The following is a 12,185-nucleotide window of genomic DNA, read 5'->3' on the forward strand; positions in this document are numbered from 1 at the left end:
TGGGGGGCTCATGTAGATGGGCTTCACACCCAGGGTTCTTGGTCAGCTTAGGAATCAGATCTTCAGATCAACCTCCTGGAACGCTCTAAAGGCTTTCAGAGATTGTCTGTCCAACCAAATTGTACGCATTCAAACAGACAGTCAGGATGCAGTGTACTACACAAACAAGCAGGGGGATACGGGATCATGCCCAGTGTGTCAGGAGGCTGTCCAGATGTGGCAGTAGTCAGTCCAGCATGGGGTGCTTCTCAAGGCCACTTACCTGGTGGGCAAATCCAACAGCCTGGTCGACATACTGAACAGGGTCATACATTTGCATGAATGGTTGCTGAACATGGGCATTGCCTGCAAGATCTTTTTTTTTTTAATGTTTGAATATTTTTATTAAGCATCATTACAATACAACAATGTAAACGTATTCATTTTTCCCCCACGTTTCCCCCCCTTCCCCCCTCCCCTCCCTCCTCCCCCTCCCAGCTCTATTTCAACTGTCCTTATTGGGTTAATCGCTGAAATCGAGACCACAGTTCAGAAGATGGGTTGTACCTTCCCATTCTTTTGTCCGTTAGTTGCTCCAATTCCCCGACCAGGGAAAGTTTCAGAGTCCAGTCCAGCTCTGAGGGAGCCATCTGTTTCTTCCAGTGCATTGCAATGACACTCTTAGCCGCTGTTAAACAAATCCTCTTAAGGCGTCTTTGCCATTTAGTTCCTCTTCTGTTACCGAGACCCAAAAGACACCAGTGCGGCGTGCATTGGAACGGCTTATTCATGCTTTCTGAAATTTTTGTCATTACTGTTTTCCAAAATGGTTGTAGAGTCCGGCACGACCACCAAATATGCAAGAAGTCCCTCCTCATCTCCACACCTCCAACACAGTGGGGATGCCGAGGAGAACATAGCATGTAATCGATGCGGGGTATAATACTACCGCGACAATATCTTAAAGGCATTTTCTTTTAACAACACACAATTCGAAGCTTTTTTGACTTCTACTACTATAGCCTTCCACTCATTTACTGTAAACTCCCGTTGCAGATCCTGTTCCCATTTTATCATATAAGCATATTTCTCAAAAGATCTACCTCTAATCAATTTGTACAACATAGATATAACTCTTCTCATTTTCCCCAATGATCCCCACAAATTTTCAAGTTCCTCATATTCTTCCGGGTCCCTCCTCAACCACCCTTGTTGGCTCATATAATGCTTGGCTTGTATATAAAAATAAGTATCTCCCGCACCTCCCCCACACTGTTCCCGGATCTCCTCTAGCGGTCTTAACTCCCCATCATCCAGGAGATCCCTGAAACAAATCAACCCCTCCTCTTCCCACCACCCTGCAACCTGGTGACCCATTCCCACTTGAAAAGCCGGTTCCCCTCCTATACTTGCCAGTGTGGAAGTTTTCCTCTTCAGCCAGAACCTTGTTCTGAAAGAAGCCCACAAGGTCAACAGATGGTTCACAAATGGGTTTGTTGTCATTTGACCGTATACCCTCGGTTCTATTGAAGCCCATATAACCGACTTCAACTTATAAGCCTGCACCATCTCTTGGTCTAAACTAGCCACCACCGATGGAGCCTCCTGGCTCCATGCCACTACAAACTTTACCTGTGCAGCCCAAAAATACCATTCCAAATTGGGCACCCCCCTTCCCCCCAGGTCTACCGACTTCCACATCAATTTCCTATGTATTCTCGGAGCTTTACCCCCCCCCCCCCCCAATATAAATTTCATAATCTCCCCCTGAAGCTTATTTATTTCCATTTTAGGTACCTGTATAGACAAAGTCTGGAACAGGAACAAAATCCGGGGTAAGATATTCATTCGTACTGTAGCTATTCTCCCCCACCAGGATAGCCATTTACCCTGCCATCCCGCCATATCTCTATGTACTTGTTGAAACAACGGCCTATAATTTAGTGAATACAGCTGATTCAACTCAGAGGGTATCTGGACCCCTAAGTATTTGATATTGCCCTTCTTTAGTCGAAATGAGAACCCCTGGAGCACTTCTACCTGTCGACCATGTGGGATAGACACCCCCAGAACTTCAGACTTGTCATAGTTTATCTTAAAACCTGAAATCCTACCAAATTGATTGAGCTCTTTTACCAAGTTTGGCAAAGTAGTCAGGGGACTCGTGACAAAAAAACAATATCGTCAGCAAATAATGCCAGCTTATGTTCCCTGCCCGCTACTACCATCCCTTTTATGTCACCCATCTCCCTTATCCTCTGCGCCAGCGGTTCAATCGATATCGCAAATAACAAGGGAGATAGTGGGCAGCCTTGCCTCGTACCTCTCCCTATCTTAAATGCAGTAGAATACCCCCCGTTTACCTTGATCCGCGCCGAGGGTCCTTCATATAACCTTTGCAACCATCCTATCAACCCCTCTCCAAAACCTAGATGTCTCAGTACCTCCCATAGATAGGGCCACTCCACCCTATCAAAGGCTTTTTCAGCATCTGTGCTTAGCAAAGCCATAGGTCGACCCTTCTGTTGAGCCTCCCAGATAATATGCAGTGTACGACGTATATTATCGGCTACTTGTCTCCCCGCCACAAATCCTGATTGATCTGGGTGGATTAATTTGGGCAATATCCCCCCTAATCTGTTCGCAAGGACCTTGAAGAGAATCTTAACATCCAAATTAATTAGTGAAATTGGTCTATAGGACCCACATGCGGAAGGATCTTTGCCTGGTTTCAGTATAAGCGATATACCAGCTTCATGCATACTAGCTGGGAGGGAGCTGCCCTGAAAACAAGCATTGCCCACCCTTACCAACAACAGCCCTACCTCCCCAGCAAAGATTTTATAAAACTTTGCAGAATATCCATCTACTCCTGGGGCCTTCCCTCCTTTAAGTCCTTTTATAACCTGCCTAATTTCCTCCAAATGAAAGGGGGCCTCTAGCTTTTCACAATCTTCACGAGATAACTTGGGCAACCTAAGAGAGCACAATTCCTTTCTAATTTCACCTCCCTCCACCCCAATAGTGCTAGTATATAGTGTACTATAAAATCTCAAAAATTGATCCCTAATATCTCTATCCTTATAAAGGATCTGATCCCCCTGCCCTTTAATTTTGGTAATCAGCGAGTCCCGTTGACGGTGTCTCAAACAGTTAGCCAGCATCCTCCCTGACTTGCCAAATTCAAAAAACTTATGCTGGAGACGTTTCCTCAGGAACTCCACCCGTTCAACCTGTATTTGATCCAAGGCCGCCCTCCATTTACGTACCTCCCGCAACTCCTCTCCTAACCCCCCTTCCTGATGCTTACGCTCCCAGTTAGGCTAGCCTCTCCCTGGCTTCCAGTTCTTTCGCCTCCCGTTCCCGTTTTTTCCGGGCGCCCCATTTAATTAGGTGACCCTGCACCACCGCCTTTAAGGCATCCCAGAGTGTGCCCTCCGATACCACCCCCATGTCATTCATACTACAGTAATCTTGAATTACCTTGCGTAAGTCTTCACATACCTGTTTATCGCCCAAAATTCCCTCATTAACCTCCAAAATCTCTGTTTATCCTCTTCTCCCAACTCCTTCAAGTCAAGTTCCACTGGGGCATGGTCAGAGACTGAGATAGACCCCACATCTGCATCCACAACATGTTCCCATAAGACCCGGCTACACCAAATCATATCAATTCGTGTATATGAGTTCTGAGAGTGAGAAAAAAATGTATATGCCTTCTGGGTCGGATGTTTAAGTCTCCAAACCTCTAGGAGATCTAATCTCGAGGCCAGTGCCCTCAAACTCTGAGCATAAGGCTTGTGTACTGTAATGTGTCCCTTAGAGTGATCCATAGATATATTCCATAAATTAAAATCTCCCCCCATAATCATCCCACCTCTTTGAAATTGAAGAAGCTCCTCCCTTATATGCTCAAAAAACTCTCCCTGACCTGAATTAGGTGCATAGATGTTCACAATTGTCACAAATTTCCCATATAAGAGCCCTCTGACCGCTAAACAGCGCCCCAATTCATCTCTATAAATGTCATCAGTTACAAATGGAATCCCTTTCCGAATATGAATGACTAAACCGCCCACCTTTCCCCCTCTTTTATCAAAGTGTGCAATACATTCACTGTAAGCCCTCTGATGTAATAAATGTGCCTCTCGGCGCCTAATGTGTGTCTCCTGCAGCAGGACTATATCCCATCTACTCCTCTGTAACTCCCGATACACCAAATTCTCTTCCTCTGCGAATTTAACCCATTCACATTCCAAGTTCCCAATCTCAACCCTTTCCCTCCCTGTACCCCCCTCCCTCCCCCCTGTTGCTGAGCGGTACCATTTGCCGCCAGCCTAATACTGTAAGGAAATAACCCCTCGCCAGAGCTGGCACCCCCTTCTCCCCCTCTGTTTTCCCCCCCTCCCCCCAAATTCGTATTCCCTCTCCCTCCGCTCCACCTTTCCCAAACTCATTACATTATAACAGTGTAATAGACATCCATTCTCTGAACTCATAACAGAAGAAAGCTATTGCAAACCCTGTCTGGCAACCCTCCAGGGCTACTCAACAACCTATAACTGTGGTGAACTGAAACCAGTAGTCTCTCATACTTTCCATCAGGGTACTCTGTCCATTTCTGGCCTGTGGGAGCCCGGCCCTTTGCGAGAACCCACCTTTTGCCACGACGATCCTCGGTTGCTGCTTTTCCTGGTTTTCCTGTATCTCCTTCAGGAGGCAAATTTTTACAGCCTAGCTCCCTCAGCACTTTCCACGCTTCAGCCAGCGAGGTCACCCGCCTCGTTTGGCCCTCTACTGTAAGCTGCAAGCCAAACGGGAAAACCCATCTGTACCTGTAATTAGCCTGTTGAAGAAACCTGGTCAGGTCCCGAAACTCTCGTCTTCGTTGCAGCGTGCCCAGGGCCAGGTCTTGAAATACTAGCACTGTTTGATTGTCCCAGGGAATTTCACCCATCAATCGTGCCTTACGCCAGACCAGATCTTTAGTCTTATAATCCTTAAAGCATGCCACTATATCTCTGGGCTGCTTATCTCTTCGGGGTCCCAGGCTTCTGTGTACCCTATCAAATTGTATCTCAGTCCCATCTCCAAGCATGTGCTCGTCTCCTTCAGATGCCAAGATAAAGGCACAAATTGCTTTTACCACCTTAGTACAGTCCATATTTTGGTCCATTTCTGGGACCCCCTTGAATCTTAAATTATTTCTTCTGGATCTATTTTCTAAGTCCTCAAGATCCAGCTGCATTTTATCTTTCTCTGCACGCAGAGTGCCAATCTCATTTTTCAACTCCAAGATGTCTCCCTCCATGTGCTCCAGTGCTTCCTCAGCCTGTTCCACCCTGCTGCCAATTTCCCTCACCTCTTTCTGGATGTCCACCACTGCATCCTTGATTGTTTTCCTCACTGCTGCCATTTCAGCTTTAAGCGCTTTAAACCAGCGTGTAACCTCCTACTTCGTGAGTTCAGTATCGCTTTCTTGCTGCTCCATCAGCCCCTCCGTATCAGAGCCCGAGTCCGCGTCCTCCATTTTGTCTCGCGCCTTGCGCGGGGTGTGACTTGATGCTGCCGCTCCGTCCCGCTGATCAGCGCTATATTTAAATTTCTCCAGGCGCTTTCGAGTCGCCATCGATCTCCGGACTCTGACCGCCTAAATTCGCGATCGCGGTTTCGCTGGGGGAAAATCGCTGTTTTCACTGCTGCCCCGACGGAGCTCAAATATCAAGCGGCCATCTCCGACGGTGACGTCACTTCCTCCTGCCTGCAAGATCTTTTAAGTATGGGGCACCCCCTCGGTGGATCTCTTTGCCACTCAACTCAAATCACAAAGTCCCTCAGTTCTGTTCCAGGTTCCAGGCCCACAAAAGACTAGCATTGGATGCCTTCCTCCTTCATTGGGGGACAGGTTTTCTGTACGTGTATCCTCCCATCCCTCTTGTGGGAAGATTTTGCTGAAATTTTAGCAAGACTGAGGAACCATGATCCTGATTGCTCCATATTGACCCAGGCAGATCTGGTTCCCTCTTCTTCTGCAGTTGTCCTCTGAAGAACCTTGAAGATTGGAGTGCTTGGAGTGTTTTCTGACCCTCATCATGCAGAATGAGGGCTTTCTTCTGCATCCCAACCTCCAGTCTCTTTTGAGAGCTTAGAATTTACTTCCTTGCATCTTTCTGAGGGTGTCTCTTGATCTTGCTGGCTTCTGGGAAAGATTCCATGAAGAGGTTTGCCATCTGGTTTGAGGGCAAGGCCCTAAATCCCCTATCTTGCCATACACAGACTTTGCTTTAATACCTTCTACACCTTTCTGAGTCTGGTCTCAAGACCAACTCTGTAAGGGTTCACCATAGTGCGATTAGTGCTTACCATCGCTATGTAGAAGGTAAACCCATCTCTGGACAGCCTCTAGTTTTCACTTCATGAGAGGTTTACTTTTGACAGTGCCCTGTGTCATGGGACCTCAACATTGTCCTGATGAAAGCTCCTTTTGAGACACTTGTTTTCTGTCAACTGAAGTGCTTGACCTGGAAGGTCCTGTTTTTGGTGGCTCTTACTTCAGCTCGCAGGGTCAGTGAGCGTTAGGCCCTAGTGGCAAATCCACCTTACACTAAATTTCATCATAACAGAGTAGTTCTTTGTACACACCCTAAGTTCCTACCTAAGGTTGTGTCAGAGTTCCATTTGAACCAGTCAACCGTTGTTCCAGTATTCTTTCTCAAAGCTTATGCCCATCCTGGCGAAAGCACACTGCACACCTTGGATTGCAAGCAAGCATTGGCCTTTTACTGGGAGCGGACTAGGGCCTACAGACAATCCACCCAGCTTTTTGTTTCATTTGATCCCAACAGGATGGGGGTTGCCATCAAGAAATGAATGATCTCCAATTAGCTGGCAAATTGCATTTCATTCACTTATGCCCAGGTCGGGCTGATTCTTGAGGGTCATGTCAAGACTCAATATGTCAGAGCCATGGCTGTGTAGGTAGCCCACTTGAGGTCAGCCTCCATCGAAAAAATTTGCAAGGCTGCGACGTGGTCTTCACTCCACACATTCACATCTCACTACTGCTTTGAGCAGGATACCTGACGTGATAGTCGGTTTGGACAGAGTTCTGCAGAATTTATTTGGGTTCTAGAATCCAACTCCACCCCCCTAGTCCAGTTTTGTTCTGTTCCAGGCTGTACTCTCACACAGTTGTATATAGTTTCAGGTTAATTACTGTTTTGCCCTCGCCATTGCGAGGTCCAATTAAACAATGGTTGTTTTCAGTGAGCCTGGTAGCTAGGGATTCCCACATGGGAGAATATGGCCTGCTTGTCCTCAGAGAAAGCAAAGATACTTATCTGTATCAGGTATTCTTGGAGAACAGCAGGCCACTTATTCTCACATAGCACTTATTCTCACATAAGAATAGCACATCACTGGGTCAGACCAATGGTCCATCTAGCCCAGTATCCTTCCAACATTGGTCCAATTCAGGTCACAAGTACCTGGCAGAATTCAATTAGTAGCAACATTCCATGCTGCCAATCCCGGGTCAAGCAGTGGCTTCCCCATTCCATCTCAATAACAGACTATTGAGTTTTCCTCCAGGAACTTGTCCAAACCTTTTTTAAACCCAGATACACTAACTACCATTACCACATCCTCCGGTTGTGAGTTCCAGAGCTTAACTATTTTTTGAGTGAAAAAATATCCCCTCTTATTTGTTTTAGTAGTATTTCTCTGTAATTTCATTGAGTGTCCTCTGGTCTTTGTACTTTTTGAAAGAGTGAAAAATCGATTCACTTCTACCCGTTCTACACCACTCAGGATTTTATAGGTTTCAATCATCTCCTCCTCCCTTGGCCGTCTCTTTACCAAGCTAAAGAGCCCTAACCTCTTTAGCCTTTTCTCATATGGGAAGAGTTCCATCCCTTTATCATTTTGGTCGATATTCTTTGAAGAGGGACAAAAAAAGGGGATGAAGTGGGGGGGGGGGGGGGGGGAGTTTGAGACATAATATGAATGACCTGGAAGACTGAAGAGGATGAGAGGCACTGAAAAGGGATGGTGGTTCTGGAGAGGTATATGGAAGGAAGGGGATGGGTCCTCTGAAGGGATTGTGTGAGGGTGGAAATGGGGTTAAAAAGATAGTGGAAGAGGCAGTAGGACATGGGGTGTAGGGTAAAAGATAGAAGAATGGCCTTGGAGGCAAGGGAAGGAAGGAGAGACAGGGATGGAGATGGAGCTGTGGCTGGTGAGGGGATAAAATGCAGTGGAGGGTAGATGAGGATAAGAGAGTGAGTACAGAGTATGGAATGGGAGAGAAGGAAAAGTAGGTGAAAGATGAGGAGGGGGATAGGAGACTGGAAAAGGAGAGGGACGAGGGTGGCAATGGGAGGAAGATGGGGAACGCCAAGTAGGGTAAGGGGGGGATGAAAAGTGAAAAGAGCAGAGACTAAGGATTAGAAGGGTGAGAGAGAAAGGGATAATGAGAGTAAAATCAAATGTGGTTGGACAAAATGCAGAGAAGAGAAAGCAGGGGGAAAAAAACATAAGAAGAAAGATCAGTTCCAAACGGATGTAGAGGAAAGAAAGGAAAAAAGACACGACGAGAGAGAAGAAATGGAAAAGTCAACCCAGAAAATAATTTAGAAGACTGACACATGGAAAGTGGAAAACAGACTGGGACCAGCCTAATTGTAGAAATAAAATGCCAAGACAGCAAAGGTAGAAAAGAAAATAATTATATTTATTTAATACTTTTTAAGGACTGAGATGTGCCTGCTTAGTGAAAAATTTATTTTTCTATTTTTATTTTGCAAACTACAGGAGAAAATACATTTCTGTTTCTCTTTTTACTAGCATTGTACTGCTTATAGAGTCTAGCTTTCTTGGGCTGGTTGTGAAGGGGGGTGGTCTCCATTTCAGCTTTTGTCTGCATGTTTTTTTGTGGTTTCTTATTCTGTATCAGATTAGTGTCTGTCCGTGTCCTGCATCTGAGGTGAAGGATTCTGCTAGCATGTATTATCTGTGTTAGGAATCTTTATAACAGCCCAGCTTGTTCCAGTTTCCCAGTAGCAGGTATATTGGTGTTCTAGTGCCCAGTGTAATATTTACAGCACTGTCTTTTCATAGATGAGTAAGGGCTGTTATGGTTTGGTGCTCTAGGACTGTGTAATATTTATATAGCACTGTTTTTTCATAGGTGGTTAGGGCTGTTACAGTGTGGTAAGTTTTCTGTATAGGTTCTAAGTGTCTTTTTGTGGGGTTTTGTGTTATTTCACTGTGTCTGGCCCTGTTTGAAAATAGGCTAAGGCAGCCCTTGTCACCGAAATTAAAAATGCTCAGGACTAGTAGTCTCCACATCCTGTAGAGTCACCTCACAAACAAAAGGCCATCTGATTTAAACAGTGTCTAGCAGTGGAAGAGTGTTTATAATGTTCCTGAGGTAATGGTCACAATCTGAATATTTTTAATTGCAGTTAAGAAGACAGGCTGCCAGCTCCAGCCAGTAACAGGACCTCTGCTGAATCCCATCTCCTGATGTAACTTCCTGTTTCCTCATAGGCGGGATTCAGCAGAGGCAGCCTGTGTTAATCATTGCTGGCCACAGCCACCGCACCTGGCGGACACTGACTGGCGCTTATTTTAGAAAAGTCTACTTCCCTGATGTCAAAACTTGACTACACCTCTGCTCTGAGCCCAGGCAGAACAGGGAAACCCTAGGAAGAGAGCTGCAGCCCTCAAGCTAATGCCTCCATAATTCATGTGTAGATGACTGCCATGGTAGGAAGTTCTTTTCTTGATTCATTCTTAAGATCCCTTGAGCCAGGCCTGGTTTTGACTAACTGTTTTGGAGCTGCTGCACTCTGTATTTAGGCCTAGCCAGAAGCCAACTCTAGTAATACTTTTTGCTTTGATTCTACAAGGGACTTTACTGGCACAGTACTAAGCTTGTGATGCAACAGGCTTCTGTATATTTGAATACAGTAATAAAAGGTTTTCTGTTTACTTTTACACCCTGTCTGACTGTTTCTGTGAGGCCCTGCAGCACCCCTTTTTTCATGCTACTACAGATACCTAAGAAAAAAGGTTTCTTGTCCTGTGCCCGATGTTTTGAAATCTCCTTATTTTAGAGAAGGTACTGTAAGCATGGCTCTTTACTATGGTGTTTGACGCTTGCTAAGAGTTTTTTTGCTTATGTTGATTTATGTATGGATTTATCTTGTTGATTGTTTTACTACCTCATAAGTCCAGTTTTAATTGGTCATTGAGTTTATTACTTGTTTTTACTTGTATTTAATTCTGTAATTTGTTTCTGTATATATTTTTTTTGTAATTGATGATTATTGATCTTGTCCCTTTGCATATTTTTGTATTTGCTGTTTGTTTTTCTGCTGATTATAAGTATAGTGGCAAATAGTTACAAATGTAAAAAATAAGTTGGGTGGTGGTTATTTTGAAATAGAATCGAAAAATACCTCACTATTATTTTGTCTCCCTTGTGCAGTTCATAGATCAGCAGCAGTTCTACTTGGCCCTGGATAATCGGATGATTGTAGAGATGCTGCGGACAGATCTCTCGTACCTCTGTAGTCGCTGGAGAATGACGGGGCGCCCAACTATCACCTTTCCTGTTTCTCACACCATGCTTGGTACAGAGTTCAATTATATATTAAACCTTGTATGATATATGTGTTGATAGTCAACTCTTGATATATAGTATATTATGTAAATGGATGGTTGAACCTGATATTCAGCATCAGAATTTTTAAAAAAATGGAAGTGCAGTACTCTGGCATAGTGGCACATTTCCCATTTTCCCTGCAGCTGCCTATCTTCAATTTCATTTCCTCTCCTCTTCTCAACAGGCATGAAAATAAAGCCATTCATGGTAGGAGCAATCAGCTCCTGGTCATCTACCAAGCCTTGTCTTTGAAGGCTTATGTACATACCTTGTTGCAGGAAATGTGCACATTCGTACACGTGTAACCCTGTGATTCATTCTCAAAGGAAAACTATCCAGATATGTTTTTCTTTGAAACTTTGCAGGAACACAGATACAAATGACACACATACTTTGCACCTGATATTTCTTCAGGAATCCAATAGGGGTAAACCAAAACCTGTACATATGAGAATCTTACAGGCATGAACAAATATGGACATGTACCTTGCAGCCACTATAGATGGACTGTTGAAAATGACTCCTTTACCTTTGATTACTCTGTATATGCCAGAAATGGATACTGGGTTTGTGAAACAAACCCAGTAAATCTTTATTGGTATATGTTCTTTTCCTATCACAGTAACTGGATAGTTAAAAGAGAATTTTAAAGTACAGAAGAATGCGAAACAATTCAAATTGAGATGATCATACATTTTGTTTCAAACATGTAGAGGACAGTTTTCAGAAGCCACTAATGGGAGAGCCCAAATGCTACAGCAGTGATTCTCTCCTCCATCCTTCCATTTCCATTTCACTCTTCCCTCTTAACCCTCTGCTCTCTGAGTCTCAGCTCATGACTTCGTGGGTTCTGTGATCCTTGTCAGCTGCCCATGACTGCCTCTGTACTTCTGTCTCAGCCCATACCTTTGGTTCCATGGTCCTTGCTGGCAGTCTGCAGCCATCTTTGGAGATCCGCCTCATCTCCCTGCACCCATCTCTCAACAGCAGTTCAAAACTTCAGAATGGATACCATTTGCCTGCCCCGACCATGAACCGCATGACAGTACTGAGCATTCATGTTTCCTACATTAGGGATATGCACAATTATTTTAATATAGCATGGATAAATAGATTTATTTGGGTACATACTAATTTATCCAATTAAGAGTTTTTTGAAAAATGCACTCCTTCTTACTCATATAAAAATACATGGGCATGTTTTGTTCTTCAAGTACCAAAAGAAGCAACAGGAGACCAAGAAATTGTGTCAAAAAGATTCAAAAATTCTTCCACTGATATGTTTCCTGTATATATTAACACTTATGAACTCCAGAATGAAGTTCTCTCTGACACAATGAAAGTACTAAGATGAGCATTAGCAGTCAATTAGAGGAAGGGAGAGAGCACACCCAACATACAATGATTTATGAGTGAGATTTCGTTTCTGCCTTGCTATGTGCAAGGCTAACCCACTTGGAGATATTTTCATGAGTAATTTCATACTTTTTTTTTTTTTTGTAACATTTGTACACCGCACTTTCCCACTCATGGCAGG

The 12,185-nt window shown here is 44.3% G+C and overlaps 1 protein-coding gene across 1 annotated transcript in view; it reads left to right on the forward strand.

The window, feature by feature from the left end:
* Positions 1 to 12,185, forward strand: part of PHKA1 (phosphorylase kinase regulatory subunit alpha 1) — a 434,625-nt gene that overhangs the window by 200,018 nt on the left and 222,422 nt on the right. Inside the window, 1 exon segment of the mRNA XM_030210224.1 lies at positions 10,472 to 10,616. Within this exon segment, the coding sequence (XP_030066084.1) occupies positions 10,472 to 10,616 (145 nt within the window).

The sequence above is a fragment of the Microcaecilia unicolor genome, chromosome 7 (assembly GCF_901765095.1).
Source record: "Microcaecilia unicolor chromosome 7, aMicUni1.1, whole genome shotgun sequence".
NCBI lineage: Eukaryota > Metazoa > Chordata > Amphibia > Gymnophiona > Siphonopidae > Microcaecilia > Microcaecilia unicolor.